The sequence below is a fragment of the Gallinula chloropus genome, assembly GCF_964237585.1.
Source record: "Gallinula chloropus genome assembly, chromosome: 2".
NCBI lineage: Eukaryota > Metazoa > Chordata > Aves > Gruiformes > Rallidae > Gallinula > Gallinula chloropus.
In genome coordinates, this window is record NC_140086.1 from 17,918,821 (window position 1) to 17,946,770 (window position 27,950).

The 27,950-nt window shown below is 36.0% G+C and overlaps 1 protein-coding gene across 3 annotated transcripts in view; it reads left to right on the forward strand.

Moving 5' to 3' along the window:
* The window catches only part of CSMD3 (CUB and Sushi multiple domains 3), a gene marked incomplete at its 5' end in the record, with an annotated part of 624,550 nt that overhangs the window by 132,661 nt on the left and 463,939 nt on the right, over positions 1-27,950 (forward strand). For all 3 annotated transcript variants that reach the window (XM_084280272.1, XM_084280273.1, XM_084280274.1), the window contains one exon: positions 10,516-10,710. In XM_084280272.1, coding sequence (XP_084136398.1) covers positions 10,516-10,710 — 195 coding nt within the window. The remainder of the gene's footprint in view (positions 1-10,515; positions 10,711-27,950) is intronic.

The following is a 27,950-nucleotide window of genomic DNA, read 5'->3' on the forward strand; positions in this document are numbered from 1 at the left end:
CTTGCAAGGCCAATGGTATCCTGGGCTCCATCAGAAGAAGGGTGGCCAGCAGGGACAGGGAGGTGATTGTCCCTCTCTACTCTGCCCTCGTGAGGCCCCATTTGGAGTACTGAGTCCAGGTCTGGGGCCTCCAATACAAGAAGGATGTGGAACTGTTGGAGAGGGTTCAGAGAAAGGCCACAAAGATGATTAGTGGGTTGGAGCACCTCTCCTACGAAGAGAGGCTGAGGGAACTGGGCTTGTTCAGCCTGGACAAATGGCTGCAGGGGGGCCTCACTATAGCCTTCCAGTACCTGAAGGGAACATACAAACAGGAGGGGATTCAACTTTTTGAAAGGGTAGACACTGGCAGGACAAGGGGGAATGGATTAAAACTAAAGGAAGGAAGGTTTAGATTAGATATTAGGGGGAAGCTTTTTATAGAGAGAGTGGTGAGGTGCTGGAACAGGCTGCCCAGAGAGGTGGTGGATGCCCCATCCCTGTAAGTGTTCAGGGCCAGGTTGGATGGGGCCCTGGGCAGCCTTGTGTAGATCCAGGCCTGGAGGTTGGTGTCCCTGCCTGTGGCAGGGGGGTTGGAGCTCTAAGATCCTTGGGGTCCCTTCCAACCCAGGCCATTCTATGATTCTATGATTTAGAAAAGAAGTGCAGATATATAGCTCTAACTTTGTAAACATATTTTCTGTAAACACTGTTAAGGAATCCTTCATACTGTCAGTAATGGTGAAAACTAGACTGAAATTTTACAGAGACCCAGGATGTCCTTTGTAAAAAAGAAGCTGGTAGTCAGTGAAGTGATCCAATTGCATCAAGCATTTACACTTCTAACAGGGCACTACAGTATCTTCAAAAACATAATTATATGTATATACACATATATATATATGCCAACATACATACACATATTTATATGGAAATGGAAAATGTTGTTACATCTGGTATAGATGGAAGGAAACGAGTGTTACTTTTCCAGTTTATACAACAGCTCAGAATGTTTCAGGTGCCACCTAGTGCTCAGTTCTCATGCACTTTTATGAGATGATTTTCTTTGTGCCCTTTTATGCCACTATCCTGTATTTTTAATTCCATTTAAATGCAAACATTCTTTGCCTTATGACACAGTTTGTGAAGCCCTGTGGCAAGGAAAACTTGGCTAATATATCAGACATGACATATGTATCCTCAGACTATATATCAGCCAGAAACTTTCTTTTTGCAATTAGCCACTCTCTAGTTTATAATCTTTCAGATTAGCATTTATAACAGATTAGCATTTATAACAGTTTAATAATTAGCAACAGCTATCAGTGCTCAAGTGTCAACTCTTACATTCCTTCTTAAATCTCCTTAAGAATTACTGGTACTTTTCCACAAAATGTGTTTTCTTTCTTTCTGTTCTCTGCTTTCAGTATTCCTAATGTTTGTGTTATGTCTTCCAAAATGGAATCCTGATTTCTGTAGCAATCTAAATATGACAGTACATAAAATTTCACATGCATATTATAGAATCCTAGAATGGTTTGGGTTGAAAGGACCTCAAAGATCATCCAGTCCCACCCCTCTGCCATGGGCAGGGACACCCTCCACTACCCCAGGCTGCCCAAAGCCCCATGCAACCTGGCCTTGAACACTGCCAGGGAGGTGGTAGCCACAGCTTCTCTGAGCAATCTTTTCTAATCTGTATCTATTCTGGTCTGTAAAATTTGCATGGAGTCACTGTCTGTATGATACCAAACAACTTGTTTGTGCTATCGGATCCTCCTCTTGTGAGTAAACTGCCTTTTCTAAAATTCAGTTAGCTTTTTATATCTTTGGTAAATTGTGCAGGTAAGGACAGCCAGTGAGAAACAATGCAACATTTATAGAGTACCTAGCATAAGGCAAAATAAGGAGAGGCACTGAGGCAACAGCGAAATGAAAATAAACAGTACTTTGAGATATTTCTTACCATCACAATTCAGAAACTGAAGATGTACTTTGTGTAACTCTAAAGGGCATAGTAAAAAATACATATTGCAGAAGGAATAGAGATATTGTATAGGCTTTAGGACTATTTTTTATGTTAGATTGTCCTGGACTTTGAAATAATCTTTGCTCTGTAATTAAAACAGAATCTTCCCAGCAGTCTACAGAACACATCTTCCGCAAAAAACACAAAATTCTCCGAATCACTGCAGTGGAACAATCCTGCTGTGACTCATATATGGACATACCTACACAGCCATTGCATGACAATGTAATGAGAGAGAATGCATCTGTCTGGGCTTCATCCACCCGGGAAGACGAATCATCATTTCATACAGTACCTCAGGCTTTGGACTATACTGATAGGTTTGAATACTCACAGAACAGTGTGAAGGAAGCAATATCTGCAATGCTAAGAACTCTACACCCATTCCAAAACTTCATGTAGTTTCCAATGGTCTTTCTCGGTCCATGCACTATGTAAATTTACCTCCTAGCCATTCTTGGGTTTTAACTTGGGTCTTCAGCAGCTTTACAGGAATTTACTGCAGATAAAGCCGTAATCAAAGTCAAGTGGGATTTGGAAAGGCAAATAAGGGGGGCTGGTGCTATTAAGTATACATCTCTCATTTCTAACTGTTCAGTCTTTACCTGTTTGTCATTCTTTTCAGGTAACACTTGTGGGGGAATGTCAGATTTAACTGTATCTACTGAAGCTTATAGTCATCTTTCTGTTGATTTCACTTGGTGCTGGATTATGCTGTCAAATGATAAAATTAGCAACTGCCATGGTCTGTTTGCATGTTTTTTTCAGCTTTCTAGGGCTGTTCTGTCTCTTCAGTCAACTTAATCAGATATTCCAAATATTCTGCAAGTGAAGGGAATGTATTGCAAATCCCAGACCATTTCTTGTATTACATTTGTCACTGTATCAATGTTACTGCAGTACTACAATTATCACTTGTTTCCTTCACGTATCTGGGAGGGCTTTTTATTCTGTACCTTTTGTTGCTGGTTTTGTTTTTTTTTCTTGCTTGTAGCAGAACTCTATTAATGCAGATCTAATTCACTTAATGCTGAAACAGGATTGTTCCTAAAAAATAACATATTTCTTTAATGCTATCAATAGAAACATTCTTGTGTTATTTGCAAAGAAGGCAAATGCAGTTATTGTTTCAATGTACTTAGAACTAAAATCAAATTTAGTATAGAAATCTACATTTAAAATTCCATCAGGGCACAGTTTTAAAAGACACCCTGTTAATAATCAGTAGCTTTACTTCAGATAACCAAGTTCCTCTGTCATTTTTGGCATGAAAATAATTTCAAAGGGATGAAAAAAGCAAAATTATGTATTTCATTAGAAACCAGTTAAGAAACTATGCAATGTAATTAGTTGTATTATCTTTAGTGAACAGTAGAGACCCTCAGTGAGGTTGTTATTAGAAAGATATTTGTCAAACAAGAAAAAGAAATTAAGAACAGGAAAAGAATAAACTCATTTTACCCTGTTTTCTTGTAGGAAAAAAAAAATATATTTTTCAGATTTCCTTTTACCTAGCTATATATAGATAGATACCAGAATAAGACAGTCTCTTCTGAGTGACCCACATAAAATGCAGAAAGCAAAAGAAAAACTTCAGAGAAGTTCTGGCTGTTAGACAAATTGTTATTTCTATTACCGCTGTAGGCAAATGTGAATTTCAGAACAGTGACTCTTCATTCTACAGATGCATCTCAAGGTGAGAAATCTGTTCGAAGGAAGGAATAACAACATCTATTGTTGAATCATTACAATAGAGAGACCTAAACCTTGGGGGAAGGGGTTTTGTTTGTGGGGTTTTTTTTTATTCACTTAATCTCTGTTTTAATAAATCTGTGTTTCTAATGGTAGATATTTCAAAGTGTTAATTTGTAATGTGTCTTTTTTGATCTCTGAACCACACATATTTGTGCCGTTAAATTGCCACTTAGATATCAAGTTTTTCCATTTTTTCCTTCACTGCACAGATATTGCCTACCCCATATTTTTCTTGAGGCTTTCCTCACTCTGTAAACTCAAGTGGGATGGGTGTGTATATTTATATTTCAATATGCACGTAGGAAGACAATAGTATTTCTATCTATTCTTCCAGTCCCTTTTAGATCTAAATCTAGACCATGCTTACTCATATCATCATAACACTGTGAATGAGGACAGAATAGAAAATCAACTAAGTAAAATACTATGTATCTAAGTTACTTTTAAATATTTTTTTTAGTTTTCCAAACCTTTGGAAAACTATGTACAAACAAAATAAGATGTTAGAAGATTTGATATAGGTGATTTTTCAACAAATAAATTTCTTCATATTGTTACAAATATACTGTATTTCCTAATATTCCAGACTCTTGGAATGTATAGTATTCATTATATCCACACACATACTACATGCAGCCCTTCTGAAATCAGTCATGAGTCTTTAATGCTAAAGCTTTCTCACTTGTCAGTAAGACAAACTACATATATTTTGCTTTTCAAAGGGATGTCTGGGTCCAGCCATGTTCTTGTATTTCTAGTTATGTCAAGTCCTTTCCCAAAAGATGACTGGCATGGTTCCTGGAATATCATATTCTCTGGATAATAGTCAGGTTTGTTGGGCAGAGGAATTACTGGTTGGAATAGTATACATGAGTGAACAAGCAATGTAGGACTAGTGTAATGCAGTAATACAGGGAGATACTAAAGCTGACCATTTAGGAAGAAAAGGAGTATTCAATTTCAAAAGTAATGAATGAAACAAATATTAGCTTCCCTTGGAATATATTTCACAGGTTATTCAATTAGTGGAGATACACATTTGATATGAACAGTGTTTCTCACTCTAGCTTGGAAAAAATGGGATCATGATTTGTGATAGCTGTGAAGAAAAACTTTGACAAAAGACATGGATCGAGCCTTTAAAAAAAAAAGACAAAATTCTTTATGTTCCTAAATTTTTAATATCAGATTTAGTGTGTGAAGAACATTAATCTTCAACAGAGAAAATACAATAATATCCACTGAGATTAATGTAATGCAATGATGGTTTTTACTACAAATACTTGTTCTGAACATTTGGGCATCAAATTATAAATTTCATGCTTAAACATCTTATGGAGGATGGGTGTGCATCATGATTTTACAAATAGCATAAATGAAAAAAATGCCTAGTTTAAAGTCAGAATAGATCTGATTATGACTTGTTTCTCCTTGTGAGAATGCTGAGAAGTCTCACATTCTGGCAGTTCTGTTTTCGAAAGTACTGTTGCAAAGAAATTTCATTTAATGTGATTTATTGTCAATAGTTTATTAATTAGTATTGATAAGTTGCACAATTTCATGTAATTAAACTCTTTAAAGGAGTGTATCCATTCCTGCTAAGCAGAAGTCTCTGAGGCATATTTTACCCACAGTCTTTGAAAAGAATTTTCATTGACATTAATAGGAATTAATGAAATAGAAACTTACTAAAAAGCATTCAAGGGCATATTGCTCTTGGTGTTTTATCATCTTGTTAAAATTTAGAGGACAAATAAGTTCATACATACTTCAGTTGCAGGTGGAATATTGATTTAGAATAGCATTTTGGTTTTCCACAAGCAAACAATTCACATGATTTCAGAGATAACTGACAAATCTAGGACAAAGAAAATTCTTACTGGGAAAAAAGATTGAAATAATTGGGACAGATACTTTAAAAAGGAGATGAGCAAAAATACACCAAAAAGTTAAAAAGTAGGATGGTGTAAAAAAATGAAATTATGCTCATTTTTACAGTTCATGAACAAGGAGAAGTTCAACCAAATTATAACGTGGCAAATTTAAGAGGAAATACTTTTCCATGATTCACATCATTACTGAATATGAGAATGTCACTGAAGTCAAGAATCTGTGCTGAGATGAACAAAAATTACAATCTAGTTTGGCAATTCCCGTGTTCCCAGACAGATGACAATCTCAAGGTAATAATCCTTAGCTTTAAATGGCAGGGAGTTGGTAGTACAGTGTCACATTCAGTTTGAAAATAGATAACTACCTATCAAAAAAGATTAATGCAGCTGCTCAGTGAATTACACCCCCCCAATAATGTACTTCATATGTTCAAAATAAAAATACACAGAAGCAGCTAATATGTTTTAAATTTATTTTCAACTTTATTATCTAGAAACTGGAACACAATGACTCGAAGGGTTAGGAAGAGTAACATGCTAGACACTTTCACAAAATTAAAAGGTTAATGGCAAATGCCAAGTACTCTTTTTAGATAAGTCTTAGCATTGCAACTGGAAAATTAGTTTTGTTTTAGAATGAGGGTGATTTTTAGTTAGTACTTTAAAATATCACATCCTAAGAATATATTGGGTAATTCTTGATGAGACAGCAGGAAGAGTAAACCAAACAGTTTTAGGCAGTGATTGTTTAAAGGCATCACTAATCTTTATATTTTTTATTTCAAAGGACAGGAAATCTTTTTGTGACCTTTTTGCAAAGCATTAAGAAACGCAGGCCTACGAAAGTCTTCTTGGAGAAGCTGAAAATAAAAACACTGTGTACAGGCAGAGTTTTCAACTTAATATATTATGATTCATGGGGTAACCAAAATCCACAATTTAATATTCTTACCTCTATGCTATGATGATAAATAATAACTGGAGTCATCTTGATAACCTTTTAAGGATTTAAGAGAAATAACTTGGAATAAATATACAGGAGTCAACTGCAGCTTTGCCTTGTTTCTAAAACTTGCAAGCAGATTTGAGGACAGCATAGTTTTACTGGAGGAAAAAACACTTAGCCTGATAAAGGAGCAGCAAAAATATAAACCAAGAAATGACCAAGATGAGTTTGGTAGTTTGACCCTGGTTGGAGGCCAGACACCCACCAAAGTCGCTCTATCATTCCCCTCTTCAGCTGAACAGGGGAGAAAAAATATATTAAGAGCCTTAGGAGTTGAGATAAGAACAGGGGGAGATCATTCCACAAGTAGCATCACAGGCAACACAGACTCAGCACAGAATAAAGGAAAGAAAACGCTCTAATTTACACTGCACTACACATCCAGTGAAAACAGGTTATGAACAATGCAACCAGATCTTAAGGCACCTCCTCCCACCCTTCCCTTCTTAGCAGACTTCACTTTAGTCATGATTTCGCTCCCTTCTTCCCCCACATTGTGGCACAGGGAGGGGCAGGGAATGGGGGTTTTATTCAGTTCCTAAGGAGTTGTTTTTCTTCTTAGCCCGGGGGCTTGGGGGCATTACTCACACCCTTCCCATGCTGCACTGTGGGGTCCCACCTGCAAGAGACAGTCCTTCACGAACTTCTCCAGTGTGAGTCCTTTCCCACGGGGCTTCAGCCCTTCACCAGCTGCCTCGTCTATGGGGTGCAGTCATAGAATCATAGAATCATAGGGGTTGGAGGGGACCTCAAGAGATCATCGGGTCCAACCCTCCTGCCAAAGCAGCTCCCTAGCTCATATTGCACAGATAGGTGTCCAGATGGGTCTTGAATGTCTCCAGAGAAGGAGATTCCACCACCTCCCCGGGAAGCCTGTGTCAGATAGAATCATAGAATGTCTCTCAGTATCTCAGGCCCAGACTGCTGAAGCTTGGTCCCCCATGGAGTCGCAAGCCTCCCCCCGCCCCCCAACCAACCTGCTACAATGTGGATCTCTCTTGCTCATGTCTCTGTCTCTGTCTCTCACCACGGGCTACAAGTGCTGGCAGAGGCTTGCTCCAACGCAGATCACAGCATCTACTGCATGTTGTTCCCTGCTCCCCACCTGCTCCAGCATGGGGCCTCTCCACAGGTTGCAAGTGGGGTCTCGTCCTTTTCCCCAGACTGCAAGGGGACACTCACTCTACCATGGGTTTCTCCACTGGCTGCAGGAGAATCTTTCTCTCCAGCAGTGGGGGGGCCTTCCCCCCTCACCTCCTCCCACCCCGCTGCCTTCACTGGCTTTGGTGTCTTCACAGTTTCTGACATCTTCTCATTCCCTTCTCTGGTGCTGAAAAGCAGCTGCTTTTTTTTTTTTTTTTTTCACTCCTAAATGTGATTCCCAGAGGCGCTGTGACCATCACTGATTGGCTCAGCCTTGGTCAGCAGTGACTCTGGCCTTGAGCCATCTGGTGTTTGCTCTGTCGGGCCTGCAGAGAGCTTTTGGCTGCTTCTCACAGAAGTCACCCCTGCAGCCCTCCCCTCTACCAGAACTCAGCCACGCAAAACTACAATGAGACAAGCTATCTTTTTACTTCTGGGGTGGGTCCTTGTGGAAGGCAGTGAAAATCAGAGTTTATTATGTGAAAGAATGAAATAGCAGCAACATCATCAGCAACTAATTTGTATATATAACATATACACATCAAAACATGATTGGTACAGGAAGTCTTGCAGATCAACACATTGTTAGCATACAATTTATATATAATATGCATTTATTGCATATATAGCATATATTTATGTCTATAGTGGATTCTTCCTGTTAGTAACTTTTACATAGTTTTGTTTCATGGCTGCTAGCAGAAATCTTAATAGTATATCCTAGATCTTGGTACTTCCTGGCAGGGAAGCGTGACAGTATAATGTATCTTATGAGCCATGTTGTTTCTTTTGGTAACCATTTTTATGTTTTTTCCTTAATTGAAACCTACTAGTACAGTCCACATTATTTTTTCCCATACTATACTTAAATATGTTAAGATATACATATGTATGTCTGCGTGTACACATTCATGAGCACACCAAAGATGCACAGGAATAATTTAGCTACATGGAACCCTTCTGCTCTTTCATCTTGTTTCCTTATTTTGCTGATTAGGGAAATTTCCTGTGAATCCATTTACATGTTTACCTGTTTTGTCTCTTCCCTGTTAGCATTAGGCTGGTGAGTATAATCACTATAAGCTTTGAAGATCTCAGTATGAGATTATGAGATCTTTTTTGCTTACACTTGTACAAAATCTGTCTTTGTATGTCCATTAAGTAAAGAACTTCAGTAGTAAATGTTGGAAAATTAAGCTATTTATGAAGCTGAAACATCAGTCAAAAGGGTATACCAGTGATTACCACCTAGTAAAACTGAACTCTCATTAATATCCTCAGAGATCAAACTAACAGCAGAGCTATGACTCATTTTGGATTCTCAGTGGTTTAACACATTGCAGTAGAGAAGTCATCACCCAGATCTATGGTATTCCATATGTCTAAATTAAGCAATCCTTTGCTCAATCAGTATCTCATTACTTTTGCCTAATTATCTAAAATCCATTTCATCATTCAACAGCTTTCTGTTGAATGTAGAGTGTATAATGTTGAAGTGTAGAGTCTTGCATCTGGGGAAGAACAACCCCAGGTATGAGTATAGGTTGTGGGACAGATCTGTTGGAGGGCAGCATAGGGGAAAGGATCCCGGGAGTCCTTGTGGGCAGCAGGGTGACCATGAGCCAGCAATGCGTCCTCCTGGCCAAGAAGGCCAATGGTGTGCTGGGGTGTATTGGGGTGTGGTTAGTAGGTCGAGAGAGGTTCTCCTCCCCCTCTACTCTGTCCCACTGAGATTGCATCTGGAATATTGTGTCCAGCTCTGGGGCCCTCAATTCGAGAAGGACAGGGAACTACTTGAAAGAGTCCAGAGCAGGGACACAGAGATGATTAAGGGAGTGGAACATCTTCCTTATGAGGACAGGCTGAGGGAGCTGGGCCCTCTTTAGCTTGGAGGAGACTGAGGGGTGACCTCACTAATACCTTTACTAGTATGCAAAGAGTGAGCATTAGGAGGACAGAGCCAGGCTCATCGCAGTGATGTCCAATGATAGGACAAGGGGCAGTGGTGCAAGCTGGAGCATAGGAGGTTCCATGTGATCACAAGGAAAAAAAACCCAACACTGTGAGGGTGACAGAGCACTGGGACAGGCTGCCCAGAGAAGTTGCGGTCTCCTCTGGAGACATTCAAAATCCTCTGGATGTATTCCTGTGTGACCTACTCTAGATGATCCTGCTCTGGCAAGGGGGTTGACTATACAGTCTTTCGAGGTCCATTTCAACCCCTAACATTTTGTGATTCCCTGATTCTGTGATTTATAATACCTTTTCCTAGAGTCTTGAGTACTTCTATTCTTACAAATTTTGGTTGATTGGAATTTTATGTTCTTTTATGTCTGTATTACAGCTTTGTTTATTGGTTTGCATTTTTATAAATGCAAAAGTCAGAAATATATCGAGTTCATTTGTTTCCTCTTCCTATGTAATGAGTTCTTTGCTATCAATTAAGAAAAGTATATGGATGTGTCTATAACTGGAGCTTAAGGAAAACCTTGTGCTTCTTTTCTTATAATCTACATTTGGATGTGACTACATAAGCAGATAGTTAACAGACTAAGTAAGTAACAGCTTTTCAGTGTTAAGTGTATACTTACTATCCATGAAAACTCTTATCTGCACAAAGTTGTCCTAATTTATGTGTTCTCTATTCTCGTTTTGTATATACTTGCAAATGCAGTATTGATTTATAAAAACATTATATATGTCTTTTCTAGAATTACAGAGTAGTTCCTGTGGCAATCCAGGAGTTCCACCGAAGGGTATTTTGTATGGTACACGGTTTGATGTTGGTGACAAAATCCGATACAGCTGTGTAACTGGATATATTTTGGATGGCCACCCTCAGCTAACTTGCATAGCTAACTCTGTGAATACAGCATCGTGGGACTTCCCCGTTCCCATTTGTAGAGGTAAGAGAAACGCTACAGTGATGTTTTTGAATGTATACATTACACTTATTAGTACAAACAACTTTAAATCTCTGGTATAATTATTAATTTTTGGAGTGCAATTAAAGAGCAAAAAAACCTTTGGAACATTTTGATCTCTTGCCCATATATATGATTTATCTCAGCATATGCACCTACTAATTTTTAAATCAATTTTCCATTAAAATTATATTTCTGATTTATTTTAAAATATATGTAATGAAATAAGAATTAAAAACCTAGTAATAAGTAGTATATAAATACCCAACTATGGGAATGTAAATTTGGGATCCATTAATACTTCCTAAGGACTGATGTTTTTGTCAAGTATTAACTTGGATATTGAGCAAATAGAAGTTTGAAACTACCAAAACAACTGAGTTAGAGGCACTTCCTCTCATTCTTTGTCAGATTTGATATATTAAGATTTCTTTCTAGAATATGCCTTGTTTTCTTTCTCCCTTGCTCTCATTAGTAATATAGCAATAGTAGGGAATCCTGGTTTATGGGTAAATCTTATTTTTGAGATTATTAGCAAGAAATAATATTTGCAGAGTAATGACTGAAATTAAGTTGATAACCTGGGGAAAATATTACACCACAAAAATACAATAAAGATAATATTTAGATGAAACATGTCAGACAAGCTTGAGATCCTTTGCTGGATGCATGTGTTAGCTTTACAGAATGTAACATTTATATTTGCCTGAAAAAAATGCAGTTCTTCAGGGGCTACAAAAATATTACACTGATATGAACATTCTGATAAAGTTCTGATAAAAAAAAATCGAAATTCAATTAGCTTAAAATGTGATAGGGCAGTACCACAAAAAATAGTTATATATGGTAAATATATTTATCCATTATCTTGAAGAAAATATGAAGTCATTACTGATAATACTACTTTCTAACAAAATTATTTACAACATCAGAATCTTCCCCTTCTGCTTCCCAGGAAAATGCTAGCTAATAATAAGAGAGATATACAATCAAAGTGTAAATCCAAAGGTTTTGGAGATTCTTACAACAAAAATAAATTACAAGAATATGTTAACTTGCTCAAAAATTACATTGTTAACAAAGTATAAGGGTAATGGACTTCATTGAATGCAATAGTTCAAACTGTTGATGTACTGACTTTGAAATGAATTGGCATAAAGAATTGTACTCTTAAATGAGGAAGATGAGAGACTTGCATTTGTCAGTTATTCATCACAGTCACAGTGTTCCACATGCTTTCTTTTGATACAGTGTTTTCCAGTAGAACTTTGGATAGAAATTTCTTTTTATTCCAAGGGGATGTGAAAATATAAATTCGACTTTGAATGATAAGATGGCAGAGTAGTCCTGTGGTTAAATGTAACTCTGGTGTGTAAGAAGACTATGAAAAACATATTTATTTTTATTTTTTATTAGTGGTCATTATCCGAATAGTGTCTGGGGCAAAATAGATTTGACAAGTAACAAAAGATTCAGAAAAAAAGATAAAGAAGTTGTTAGGTTTCAAAATTGTAATGTTGTCTGGAGACTGAAGTAATTCAAACTTTAGTGTATGTAAAGAGGATGAAGAGTTGACTTCATTAACTGCAGAGACTCAAGCAGAAGGAATGTTTTTTTTTTCAGAAGAGAGTCCTCTAATCAATAGCAATGAAGGATCTAAGGGATAAAAGCTTCAAAAATGAATAAATAAATAAATAAACAAGGTATATGTTGTAATAATGGTGGCTACTAATTACTGAAACATAATCTAGGAACATGTCAGATTTTTGATTTGAGTTTTAACATAAGGCATAATGGTTTTAAGGCTTAATGCACTGTATTACCGTTAAGGTATTTTTAGTCTATATTAGATAAAGAAAATTCACTAATTATTTTCAATAGTTCCTTCTATGAGTCTATGTTTGATATCAGAAACATCTAACTTTACATTTAATACAGGGACCTTTGTGATTCCATCCTAATGAACTTGTCCTAATTTTGTCTAATGCAATTAACCAACACAAAATTCTGCAAAAGGTTGCTAAAGGTGATTACCCACTAATGAGCTTCTTATCCCTTTCTCTCTGTTTGCCATGGAGACTCTCTTTGATTAAACACTCATCTTTAAAGAGTTCCTCTGATAAATGTCGCATTGTTCCCTACCAAGAGTCGTTACATCTAAAACAGAGAATCCTGAGGCAAAGAAGTGGTGTACAATTTTGAGAGTATACGTGTAAGAATTAACTTTTCTCAACGCTAAACTGGACTACTGGTTTTTGGTTGATGGTTAGGTCTCTTCCAGACATGCATATATTAATTGGTCATTTTAATATAAGGAGTTGGATTGGGGAAATACAGAATATTTCAGTGCTGTGACCTAGTGTTGTAGTGTAATCCCAGCCAGTAACTAAGTGTCACACAGCTGCTCACTCACCTCTTCCCCCAGTGAGGGGATGGGGAGAAGAATGGCAAAAAACCTAACAGCTTATGGGTTGAGATAAAACCAGTTTTATAGCATGATAATAATAACAATAACAATAATAATAATGATAATGATAATAATAATAATAGTAATAATAATAATAGTAATAATAATAATAATAATAGTAATAACAGTAATACAAGTGATGCACAAATATGATTGCTCACTGCATGTGACAGGAAAATAAAACAACCTGATGCCCAGTCTGTTTCCAAGGAACAGTCCCACCTCTTGGATACCTTCTTCAGTTACAGGGGTAGGGTAGTGTTTGTGGTTTTTTTTTTTTTATCTATAGGAAATAAATTGAACAAAGCTCTGAATTTAACTGCATGCTTAGATGTCAGTGGAGTTAATCTCATAGATGTCTTAGGATCATGTGTGTGTAAATGTCATTCTCATCTGCCTCTTGTAACTGAGAACAAGAAAATCTGTGGCATTTATTTATTTTTTATATTAATTCCTTTTATATTGCCTTCACTTAGGATGAAGAGATCAGGAGGAATTAATTTTTGTGTTTTGGCAAAATAGTTCTTATGGACCTGTTCTAGGGAACATGCTTTGGCAGGGGGGTTGGACTCAATGATCTCTGGAGGTCCCTTCCAACCCCTACAAGTCTGTGATTCTGTGAATGTCTCAGTAACGAGAATTTCAGTGCTTTGCATTGCCATAAGCATTCATACATAAGACCCTATTACATGCTTATGGTCCAAATTTTATGCATAACACTTATATTCGGATTTTTTTAAGCTAGACATGTTTTGAACAAATGTTATTCATGAAGAAAACAGTTATTCCTCAAATGGCTTCCTTTTCTTTACTAATGTCCATAAGATTCAATTGCAAAAATCAGTGCATGTACGTAACAGTTGTTTTATTTTGTAGCCTGTTTCTCAGCGAACATTGTTGGAATGCACAAAGTTTTTCACCTGTCATTTGCATGTTATGACATTCATTAAAATACTGTAATTTTTATTAGATTTATTAGAAGTGCAAAACCCCCTTAATTAAAGAAAAAATAAGTTGGATTTATTGTGTTGTGGTCAATTATACTGTGCACAACCCATGACTGGTTTTTAAATAAAGTCTTCTTCCCTGACAGATTAATTTTGATAAGGTTGTTTTCAACAGTACAACATGACAACAGCTTTATCATATCACCTATTCCTTAGATAATGTTGCAGATTGCAGTTTCTCTATAATGCAGCAAGCTAGGAATAATTTACTGAAGCTAATAAATAAGCATGGTTTAATCCAGAAGGCATGTAAACAACCACACAGCCTTTCACTGATTTCCTCCTTGCAGTGGGATGGGGAATAGAACTGGAAAAAAGTGAAAATTTTGGGTTAAGGTATAGACAGTTAATAGGACAGAAAATAACAACAGCACCACCACCACTATATCAAAGAAGTGATGCACAACACAATTACTCACCGTCTGATGCTAAGGTAGTTCTGGAGCTGCATCTCCCAGCCAGCTGCCCTTAGTTTACACACTGGCATGAAAACATGTGGTATGGAATATCCCTCCGAGCAATTTGGGTCATCTGTCCTGGCTGTGCCCCCTCCCAGCTTGCTATGTGCCTCCTGCAGAAGGCTCATGTTGAAAAGACCCCCTGAATTAATGGTAAACACTGTTTAGCAACAATAGAACATCACTGTGTTATCAACATTATTTTAATACTAAATCCAAAACACAGAACTATAGCAGCTACTAGGAAGAAAAGTAACTCTAACCCAACCAAAATCAGGACAGCAAGATTGCATTTATATGTAATGTAAGTATTCTGATTTTTATATTTTAAAGCTTTTCCTGCTCCAGGGAAAAATGGATAATGTAAGAATCTTCATTCTAAAATTATGAAGGTTTTCAGATTTCAGAAATGAAAAAAAACCCAGAATATAGTTTTATTTGTATTCCTACAAGTTCTATTAAATTTTTTTCACTACTGCATGTACATGCAGCTGCAAAGTATTTGTCACTGTAAAACTTCTGTTCATATTTTTAACAAGAAGCTTAGAATGTTGGGTTGTTGTTATTAAATTCCAAGTCCGGGGATTCTGTCATTCCCCTACATTTATATAAATATGTATATATAAATATGTATTTATTTCTCCCTATCTGTATAGGTAGGTACCTAACTTCTTCAGTAAATTTATTCCAAATATACAGGATCAAGATACTCAGAACTTTTTAAAATAAGAGCTTATCTAACAGGTGTCAAGTATGAATATTAGGATATTAATCTCACCAGTGAAGTATTTTGCTATTTCCTGTGTGCAGAATGCACTGGAGAGGAAAATCTGTTAATTGCAAGTCACTGGATAATTCTGTGACATGATTATACATATTTCAACTACTTGAGATAAGTTTTAGGTCAGATTAAAGAGCATTGTCAAATTAAATAAATGTATATTGAACAGTCTTCTAGATAATATATATATTTTTGTATACATGTATATATACAAATTTTTTTTTATGTAAAGTGCTTATCACTGTATTGATTAGTGGAATATCAGACCTCCATTAATCACAAGTGGAAGACTAATGCACAACAGTAGAGGTGTTTATTCCAACAAAGTTACAGTCTTCCACTTGTGATTTTAAACTTTTTAAAAAAAAGGTGGGTTTTTTTGCTTTTAGTCCAAATAGCTCCCAGTTTTCTCTCCTTGAGTAAACCATGAAGAGAAAAGAAACATTTCTCAATATCAATACTTCATATGAAGTAATCAAGTTGAAAAGAAAATAACTTTAAACTAGGAACATGGGAATCAGGTATGTTGACCCACATTTAAGTCAGATAGCAGTGGACAGGGGTCAAAAGCAAATGGTGCAGAGTGATGGAAACGTGAGACTTCAGAAATGATAAAGCCAGGTGAAGGGATATCTGGACACCTGCCTCAAGTTAGCCTGAGACATAAGAAGGAGAATATGCAGCTCCACATGTGGTCATAGAAGAGTGACAGTTGTAGTAACTGAGACATGGTGGGACGTGGCTGGAGGATATAAACTCATCCAGAAACACAAGCAGAAAAGAAGGTTTGGCAGCCTCTGTGTGAAGGAGCAGCTCGAATATATAAATCTGCTGTTGGGGATATGGAATGGGTTGATTGTGGATCTGGAACAGATAACAAGAGAACAATCAGAGAACTCACAGTGGGAGTCTGTTACACACCCCTGGATAAGGGTGAGGAAATGTGTGAATTGCTCTTTAAACAGCTCAAGGAAGTCTCTAATTCATAGATTGTAATTCTTGTCTTTCCTGATACATGTTGAAAGTAAATATGGCAGGATGCAAACAACAATTTCAGAAGATCTTAAAGAAACCATACCCACTTTTCACAGCTAGATTTATTCCCAGTAGGTATTTGTCTAGATAGCCCTTTAAAAACCTTCACTTTTTCCAAAGGCAGTGGTTTCCTATGATTTTTTTTTTTAATATTATTGGAAAAGGTTTTTATCCATAAGATTTTTTCTGGCTAAAATTTAAACATGCTCTCTTTTTCCCTTTATATAACTTTGTACCTGTGCACATAAGAAAACAATTATTTTCTTCTTTGACACTTGTTTAGTTTTGTTCTTCTTTTCTTTATCTACAATAATTCTAATACACTCTCCCTTCCCAAGTCATACTTTTGAGACCACTAGTACTTTTTCTTAATTTCCTCTGGATTACTTCTAATTTATGCATGCTTTCTTTTGAAGTGTTTGGCCCCAATTAGCAAAGGGAGGATAATATTTTTTGTGGTTCATTGATCACTACTCATATTTACAGCATTCTCCTCTCTGAGGTGCTGGTATGTTCAGTTATTCACCCAGTCAGTCTACAAGGGTTATTTTAATTCTTGTTCTACTTTTAAAATAATGTTTAAAGAACATTTTAAATGTTTTGGTTTAAGGTGGTTTGGGGTTTAGATTTTTGGGGTTTTTTTGTTTGGTTTTATTTGGAGGGGATTTTTTGGGTTTTTTTTTTGGTTGGTTGGTTTTTGTTGTATATTTGGGTGGGGTTTTTTTGGTTGTTTGTTTTGGGTTTTATTTAATAGATTAATTATTGAATTCTGGGTAGATGAGTGAGGCTTTTATCTTTCTGTATTGCCCATGGAATGGAGCACTTGTGGTAAAGCACAAATAAAAGGTCTTCAGGAGCTGTAGACAAATCTGGCCAAAGTCCCAGAATAATATTTTGTTTGTTTACTGCAATCTATAAATCTCCAGACTGGCCAAAAATACAGTGCCAGATTCATTTCTGTAAAGTAAAAAAAATGACAGTGCATACATTTATTGGAATAATGTTGTGATTTAACTCTTCATTTGCTACAATTTAATACAAATACAGAAAAAGAAATATCTGGACATACAGTCTTCCTCCATCCTTGAGCAATAAGTAAGAAACTGAAGCACTGCTTACTTCATGTCAAACTGGAAGTATAATGAAAATTACTTTTCATATATTTGTTCATCTCAACAGGATTGAAAGCAAGCAGAAATCAATGAATATCAATAAAGATCATAATTTCATGAACAAACTATTTTTGTAATTTTCCTCTCATTGGGGATGAAGTTCTAAGTCATGTGACATTATCCGTACACCAGTGGCTTTATGAAGTGTGCGGTTTCTGTCATTCATAGGAACTCCAAAGATTGAGGTCAAATTTTATAATCATTAACAATCACGGGAACATGGGAAAATTAAATTAAGATGTCTTATGCTTACTGAGCTATGTTTTATCATGGATGCTCAAAGTACAACAATGACAGTTCTCTTTTCTCATCCCCTGATGATGGAACTGCTAGGACAGTTGGTTCTTTTAATGTAACATGTGGTTATGCATCACTCATAATACAGGATTAATTCTGTCATGCTGTCATCTTCCTTGTTTAATTGCATAGCCTAATTTAAGATGCAGCTAAGTCAGCAGTGACTTGTCAATCGTTTTCTCTTTCAGCCATGATTGCTGTTGTTACTCTAGTATCTCTAGATGCATGGTTGCTCCATTATCCACTTTTTCTGGCCCCTTTAGCTCTGCAAGTATTCATGAGTTGTGTATAAGAAAAACAAGTATATATAACAGCTATATATGCATACTTTGATAAATTCTTGTTATTTAAAAAGACCACTTAAAAGGGACTATGATCTGTCACCTTGAAAATTTGTGACTTTTTTTCTGAATCTGTAAACTCTTGCCTCATGCCTCACACTCAGACATAGTTTGATGACTCTTTTGGATATTATTTTTCATGTTATTACTGATACAACATTTTCTTTATTATAATCTTGGTTTTGTTTGGGGGTTGGTTTTTTTTTTGGTTTATTTTCAGTTTTTTTTAATTTAAAGGTTATAAACTATAACAACAACAAAAAATCAACATACGGTACACATGTTAATGGCCCCTTTCAATTATCCTTCCTTTTGTTAACCATATTTCAATAATATTGCCTTTTGATTTTGTTTGTTTTGTAGATCCCTGGGACAGTGGCTGCGAATTTCAGTCATATAGAGTTGACATAATTTTTTTGGCGTTTTTGTTAGTTTTATTATTTTGTTTTGTTGTTTTGTTTGGGTTTTGGTTGTTGTTTGGTTGGTTGGTTGTTTGGTTGATTGGTTGGTTGGGGTTTTTTTTACAGTAAGCCATATTTCATTTCTCTCCCAAATAGCCTTATGATCATCAGATGAAAGATACTATGTTAGATATTTTTGTTAAATTACTCATTACTATTACTCTGTTCTTTTAATTCTGTAGCTATCAATTTAAAGGCATTTCTTTCACAGTGCTAAGAATAATCCTCTTAAAACCAAAACTAATTCTCACCCCAAATTCCCTTACTGATAGAGCTGTTTGCATTCAATATTACACTTTGTTCATTAATTAGAAAAAAAAAAAACAAACAACAAATCCCACCCAACCTAATGTTCCTTTTCACATACATGTGGACATTTCACACTGTTATTTAAAGAACTGTAGTTATCAAAGAATACAGAGTGCATTCTACTCTTCTTGGGTTGAATTTCAGATATTTCAGGATGAAAATTTAACTTATTTTCTGTAAGAGTATATAAACTTTAGCTAAGACTGAACTTTTCTAGGCTTTGGAAAGTTTAGTATAGTTTTAATGACCTTTCTGTGGTGAGTTCATCTATTAAAAATTTCATAGAAGTATAGGTTCTTAAGACCTTTGCAAGCCACTTATTTCTACTCTTCAATATGAATTTTCTTCTACATCCATAGCCACTTCCATTTGAAAATGATACTACTGTATTAAACAATGTAGTATGTAAATGTATCAGTTAAGATTCCTGCAAGGTTTAACTAAGTAATTTCCTTGGACAGACCTTAATTTTAATTTTTATTTTAACAGCGCTGAAAAGAAAAAAAGGAAGTTAAGAAAATAGTAGATTTATATCTCTAACTAAAAACCATAGCTGGAATGTATTTTTTAACCTAACGTTTTCTACATTTTCATGCTTTCTTTACTTTTTTTGAGGAAGGTGATATCAAAAACCGTGAATAGACTTTTTTTCTTAGTTCCTAAAACAGGAAAAAAAAAATCAGAACTCATAGGATTAAGGTACTTTAATGGACTTGCAATTTAAAAAATGTATCCCTGTTTTTTTGGAATATAATTTCTGTATTTTGGATCACCTGTTGAAGCATGTGGAATTGTTTTTAGAGGTCTGGAGTTTTCCGTAGGAGTCAGGCTGTCCAATGACTGTGTTGCTTAGCTCATTATGTTTTACTGGTACTGTGTCCTGTAATTGTCCAAAACAGTGGTAACGTGTCCAACATGATATCTGATTTTTCTTCTGAATTGGGTTTCTCCTTAGAGCATGCATATAATTAGATAAGAAAATATTCATGTTTGTGAACAAGCTTTCTGCTTGATTGCTTTTATTTTTGACTGTTAACGCTTGATGATTGTTCATCAAATATATGTCAAACAGCACATAAGCTACTATGCTGTTTTCAAAATATATATAAAAAAACCCCTTCCAGCATACATATCAGTTAAAAACAGCTTAAGGTGAAATGCCTATATAACACTGATGTGTTGAGATGGGAAGAAGAGATAACTCATAACTTATTTTTCTTTGCCTCAGTGCATTGAGACAGCATTTGGAGCAGACATTTATCTTTCTGATTTATCCTGCAAGAAACTTTTTCTACTAGTACCTAAGTATTGTAAAGCCTTGCTGTCTGTGCCCAGTTGAAACCTCTGGTTGTCCTTCAGGTACCTTCTGTAGGTATTGTGTAGGTGGGTGGGAAGTCAACTTCTGTTGAACAAATGGGTTGATTTGAATTAGAATTTGTCATGGTCCAAATAAAGAACCAGGGAAACTATATAGTGGTTTGTCTGGCACTCATGCCTTCTGAAAGGCTGTACAGAAATCATATTCAAGAAAAAGAACAGGGAATAGAAAGATGAGGATGAAACAATAGTGCTAGATCAACAGAAAAGAGACTAATTTAAAACGCAGATAATGTGGCAATACTTATAAAATTGCAAAGGTTATATGAAGCAAAAGAGACAAGGAACTTAGATGCTGAAAAGTAGTATAATACATTGCTAAATGAGAATTCTTCCAGTGAATTTAAAGGTGATGGCAACAAGTAAAAAAAGAAAATAACAGGGGAAAAAGGCAAGATATGAACTGCACATAAATCTGTCTTTCAGAGCAGTAGTTTGCAGGCATTTGTTCTATCAATTTTTCTGCTTCTCCTAACTCTGGAGGTATGCACAAGAAATGCACAAATACTGCTTGAGGTATCTTAACCGAATGTTGCTTTACAAACAATACTTCCCAACAGCACAAGTTGCAATGCTTAGATTGCAGGTATGATTTCTGACTTTGGTCAGTGAGTGAAATTGTTTTTCAGTTTTTCCAGGCTCTGTTTAAGCTGGGTTTTTTTCAGTATATTCTTCAGTCTGTGATAACACACTGGTGTTGATGTGTCCAGCTTCTCCATTATGAATGCTACCTTCTGCTCATCCTAGAGTCTTAGATATATTGCTTCGCCTAAGGATGATGTATGTGTAGAAAAGCCAGACAAAATTGTTCATGTATCCTAAAGTGCTAAGGATGGCACTGTATGTTAATTCTACTTGTTTTGTGCTATAGCATAGAGAAGTATTGATGCCACCTCCATGAAAATGTTCATAGTGAGGCTGGATGGGGCTTTAAGCAACCAGGTCTAGTTCCCATGGCAGTGGGGTTGGAATTAGATGAGCTTTAAGGTCCCTTCCAACCCAAACTATTCTGTGATTCTGTGACTTAGAATCATCCTATTTCAGGTATTTTTGGATTGAATTTGTTTGTGCCTCATGTCTACCCTGCTATTTACAAGACTACCTGCTATTTTGAACAAGGATGCTATAATGATCTTGCTATTAGCCAAATAATTTCCTCTCAGACATAAATTCTGACACTACATATTATCTGCTTTGTGCTAGCACTGTGGAGATCGTTTACAGACATTAGTGATTCTGTAGCACTCTAGTCCTAGAATAAATTAATGTATAATCTGCACATTGTCAGCTCAGGACTTGGCAGGCTTGGTAGACTGTGCTGTACTTCAGACATTTCCTGGCTAGCCTAGCACATAAAAAGTCCAACTGAGAGATTTTCTATATGTGAAAAACAATTACACTAAAAGCCCCCTTTTCTGTCATGCCCAGTCTTCCTTCTTAATCATTGTACAATCATTAGCATGTTCTATGGTCCACTTCAAGCAATTGTTAGTAAAGAGTTTTGCCATCAATATTTAGATACCATAGGAACAATACCTTGAAACTTATCAGCAACTCCTGGAATGTTAACAGAACAAGTTTATTTTTGGACAGTGTTCAGATAGTGTTCTGCTAGGTAAGTTCTTTAACTTAGTGGGTCAATATTATATGCATTAATGCAAAAAAAAAAGGAATAAGTTAAGGTACAAATATAAGCACTAAAAACTAACAAATTAATAAACTTCTTTAAATTAATGATGCCTTAAGTTATATAATGTGTCATATAACTTGTAAATTTAGGAAAGAATTCTGGAACAAAAATGCATCTTTCTTTTGAGTTGTGTTCCCCCTGCCTCCGTCATCTATTTATTTAGGGAGTTCTGAAGACAAACTGCTCATGTCCTAAGTATAACATTTGTCATAGCTACCTCCAAAGATTTCATGTTGTTAAACTACCCTTTCAGCTTCATATGAAAATCTAAAGTAAACCAAAATAGAAAATGAAGATAAATGAACTGATTAAGTCACAGAATTTCCAGCAGGTAGGTAAACAGCCAGCACATAATTTTCAAGGTCTCATAACAGCCCCCCCAGAGGCAGCAAATCTTGGAGCAATTTATTTTGTAACACTGTAGATTAAAAATTCAGAAAACAATTGACAGTATTTAATGTGAACAAATATTTGAGAAGCAAAGTAGAACTGTGCAAACTGAAGCCTTTTGCAGAATCTGGAAATGAGAAGCACCTAAAGACTGTTTTGCAGACATAGCTAATTGGAATGAGTGTGAAAGTCCATCTAAGAGCAACATTGAAGTACAGGCTGCCCCTAAGAAAGCAAGGAAGTCAGGACAGTCCCATCTTAAGGCATAGGCATCAGTCAACTATTTGCATGTGCCTTAAGAGCTGGTATGTGCTGTGTTGTGGGACTCAGCTCCATTGATGGCAATTCTAGGTTCGCTGTGTAGGATGGAGTGTTTTTCATACATGAAGCAAGTCTAACATTTTGTACAGTCATATGTGTATACACAGATTATTTATTCTATTACATGTGCAGATAATGCATAAAAATCAGAGTATTCTCAATGAGCTTCTGTACAAAAAAAAAAGTGCTGCATTGTTTGTGAAGATTGCGAAGGCAGCAAATGTGTTAGATCACAGAATCACAGAATCACAAGGTTGGAAGAGACCTTTGAAGATCATCAAGTCCAACCATTCCCATCCTAAGCTAAACCATACCCCTAAGTACCTCATCAACCCTTTTTTTGAACACATCCAGGGAAGATGACTCAACCACCTCCCTGGGCAGCCTGTTCCAGGCCCTGACAACTCTTTCAGTAAAATTTTTTTTTCTAATATCCAATCTAAACCTGCCCTGGCACAGCTTCATGCCATTTCCCCTTGTTCTATCTCCTGTCACCTGGCTCTCTACAACCTCTTTTCAGGTAGTTCTAGGAGGTGATAAGGTCTCCCCTTAGCCTTCTCTTCTCCAAGCTAAACAGCCCCAGCTCCCTCAGCTGCTCCTCATAGGATTTGCCCTCCAGCCCCTTCACCAGCCTGGTTGCCCTTCTCTGCACTCCCTCGAGGACCTCAATGTCTTTCTTACAGTGAGGAGCCCAGAACTGGGCTCAATTCAGCTTAAGTCAATTTAGGACATTTTAGGTCATTTAGAATATTGTGTGCTATATTCTCTCTTGAAATTTGGACTACCTTTTATGTATATTATTTATTTATTATTTTTATATATTCTTATATTTAAATCTTTTGCAGCTGTAGAATTGATGTAAGTCAATCTAAAACATTACTTTGTCCTTCTGTGTGAGTAGTTGCATGTTATATTGGTCCTCTTCTTTATGAAATATATCCTGCGTGCTTCTGACACAATGTTAGTATTAAGTGAAGAGTTGTACTTAAAAACATAAAACAAATTACTGCTATACAATTAGGAAGTCTTGCATTATTTGATCACTAGTTCCATAGAGGATTCTGTCCAGCAGTCAGGGTTTCCATGGAAACAGCATCCCTATTAAAGCCTTCAAGAAGTCCAATCTTTCTCCAGTTTCTTCCCCCCTCTCCCTTTTCAGCTATTTTGTATTGTGCATAAGCATTTCATTTCAAATGGTGCAATAAATGGTAAAATTTCATCCCCTCATTAAATAGAATATATTGCTTTCTATAATAAGCTCTGAAATTCTGTGGACCAGACGTTCTGTCCTTGTGCTGCTGTCCTAATTTTAGGTAATTTTACATTAGGGGAAATATTGCTATTAATTTATTGATGGTGAAGTGACCAAGACTGCTCTTTTTCTTTCATACATATTTTTTCTAGGTTGTTTTTTTTTGTTTGTTTTGGTTCAGGGGTTTTGTGTGGGTTTTGTTTTTTTTTTTAATAAAAGAAGAAATAGAAGTTCAGTTCCAAGCCATGTGACTTACATCAGTTTACTAACTTCTTTATTATTATTTCCACAGTTCTTAAAGAGTACTAACACTCAGTGTGGGATTTTTCTTTGAACTGAGATATTCACAGTAAAATTTTTCTGCTGGGCTCTGAAATATGTGTATGCAATTGAGATGTTTTAAGGCGACTTCAGAGAAACCAAACTTGCAAAAAAATAGTTGAGTTGGAAAAACAATTTAATGAAAGATTCATTCAACGGGATAGCCCCTCTTCATGGGGCCACAGCTCCAGCAAGGAGCTTGCTCCAGTATGGTCTTCCTGCACAGGTGCCTCCATCTGCTACTGCTTGGGGTCCTCCATAGGTTGCAGGTGGATATCTGCTTCACCATGGACCTCCGTGAGCTGCAGGGAACCTCTGCTTTTGTGCCTGGAACACCTCCTCTTCTTCTTTCTGCACTGACTTGGTGTCTGCAGAGATATTTTTCTCACAAATCTCCCTCCTCTCCAGCTGCAATTTTAGTTGCTGTTCTGCAGTTTTACCCTTCTTACATACATTATCCCAGAGGTGCTACCTCTGTTGTCTCAGCCTTGGTCAGCAGTGGGTCCATCTTGGAGCAAGCTGGCATTGGGTCTTTTGGACATGGGGAAAGCTTCTCCCAGCTTCTCATAGAAGACAACCTGTAGCAAGACCCCCTTACACCAAAACCAGAAGGATAAATTTCATAACTATGCCGCAATTTTAATGCAAATATATTATTTACTAGAAAAAAATCTAACAGTAGTCATACATTTTTTATATGCCCTTCAAAATCAAAAATACTGACTATATAATTTATATTAATTATATATAGCTGTTTATTTATAAAATAAGTAAGCATATATATATAACCCCCCATATATTTATATAGAAAACTATAATGGAGTGACTTTATGTATCCATGAGGTATCCTTGATCTTGTGATATTATTTCTGAGGTAGATTATTCATATTTTTGAAGTGATATGTCAGAAGCTGTGAACTGCATATCTGATTATTCATCATTTCCAATATTATAAAAACATAACTTTTTAATCTTAATTTGTAATAATTTCTGCAGAAGTATGTGGTATTCCTGAATCAGAGAATGGGGTAGGAAGAAAATATAATATCATTCAAAAATAGTAGTCATTCTTGTTTAACTGAGGTTACTGCAGACTAAGAGAAATGCAATCGGTTACAACTTAGATTTAGAATATGAGAAAAAAATAATTAAAAGAGTTTTAAGTATCAGTGATTTTTAATATTTAAAATATAAAGTAAGAAAATTAATTATTCAGTCACAGCTCTAATCCTTCACAAACAAGAAAAAAAAACCACCAAAAAACACCAGGAGAAAAAATATATTTATTTTCTATGGCGGTGTTTGTCTGTAGCACAATGACAGAATAAAAATACTGAGCATTAGAACTTACAAATCTTGGCTCTCTGGTGCTTTCCTTAGGATTTTCAGTTCCTAATAATATAATTTTATTTAGACTCCAGTATTTTCTGCAAAAGGAGCAGTAACTTGTCTCTGTTCTGCTGCCTATTTTCATTAAAGTCTTAGCAATGTTTTTTCAAAATGTGTCTTTCTGAAAAATTTGATTAAAGTTAGTCTACGGATTCAAAAGCTGCTTGAGTGGGAAGAGGTCAAGGTGAAATTCTTAGAGTTTGTATAATCAGTTCAGCATTGAATCTCAGCTATACAGTCCTGGGCTTCTCTTACATTTTGCTATAAAAGTAAACATGTTTTGTGTTTTCCTAAGCATAATGTTTAATTTATATGACAATATTTTATGCTGTTGTTGAATTGTTTAACATTCAGGTAGTCTGTGTTGTAATGTAAGGAATGTGTTTTTCTTTGATTCTGTTACACTGTTACATTGACATCATGATGAAAATAGCATGTTATGTATTTGCTGTATTCTTACATTGTGTGCATTGAGAATTATCACTTAATGCACATATTCTGACCGCCAATGAATTGTATGAATTTTCTCAGCCAATTTGGGTTTTTTTTTCGTTGATTTTGTTTGCTATTCCTACACTGAAGATGCTCAGACACATAACTGGAATTTACATTGTGTCAGCACTGATATGAAAACTCAGTTCATTTTAGAATTAATCTTTTAAAATTATCTTGAAATGAAATTTAGCATGCTGACCTAGGTTGTTGGGAATTTTTTTCCTCATGTACCTCTGAATACCTCTGCTGAGTAAAAATCTTGCTTTTGTAAATCCTGTATAATGGCATTAGTCCCAACTGAATCGCAAAACCCATCCATCAGTACACATACCATCCCATCATCTTCCAAAGTAATACAATATAGCAAAGACTGGATGAGAAGCATTGCAACTGACTATACAAATATGTCCACATCTATACATTTGGGAGTTGAGTCTGTTCTCATTGGTGTATTTAGAGAACTGACAAATCAAGCCAGTTTTAAACTTTGAGACTGAATTTTACTAAATCCACATATTAACAACAACTTTGTGCAAACAGCTAGTTCTTACGCATTATTAATTAGCATCATTATTTATACAAAACTCTTAACTCTTGAAAGCATATCTTTGCCAGTCATTCTCATGCAATGGTCGGGATAGTAGTTTATAGTTGTGCTTTTCTTACCTCACATTTTTTACATGGGTGCCTCCTATGTGCATCTACAAACATCTTTGTCCTTTTGCTGATCATATGGCTCACATATTTGTCAAAAAATGCTTGTGTATCGTGTCTCTCTATGGTATCACATCACAAAAATGCTTATGTACTACTGGTTACACTCTTACATTGGTTACACTGTTTCAATGCACTTATATTTGGGTTCAGTGAAAGCGAATATTCATTATAACCTGATAATGCACTTTTAATTTATACATATCACAGATCTCTGCTATAGCTGCAGGAGTTGAAGGGTAAAGAGAAAGAAAAAAAGAAAGGAATTCTAGCTCTTTCACTGACTTCCCATCTGGTGTGAATTTGGCGATGCTGAGTTAAGATGTCTGTATTTATTCGCCTTTGATATTTATTTCACCCAGACACTTCAATAGCATGATTCCATTGTATTCTGATATTACATTTACAACATGCTCCAAATGGATTGTCACATATGATAGGAGGATAATGTAAATCCTGATTTTAATTACCTTTATCAGGAGAGCACTTTGTCAGCAACATGCATTCAGCTTTTTGAATAAATTGAAAAGGTTTTAAACTTAGTAAGACAGAGGGCATTTCACAAGGATTTATAGAATGGAAAGGTTTAGTGGTTTGTATTTTGAAACATTGTGTCCCTTCAATAGGAGGAGTATTTTATGACTAATTCAAACTAAAACCAGTGTGCCGGAGGTACAAGCCTTTATGCTGTTCTTGTTGTGTTCAGCTGAAGTGGAGTTAAATTTCCTCATAGTAGCTCCTATGGTGTCTGGTTAGGTTTGTGACCAAATCAGTGTTTTATCTTGTCCTGGTTCTGTAGTGTGTCAGGTGGTGTGGAAAACAGCCTGGATTAACTCAGCTCACCTGTGCTGACTGCTTGGGGAGGTTAATTGGCCAGAACCAGGAGAAACCTGTTGCTGAAAAATGCTTACACAGCATCAAGGCCGCCTCCTCTGTTTCTCACTG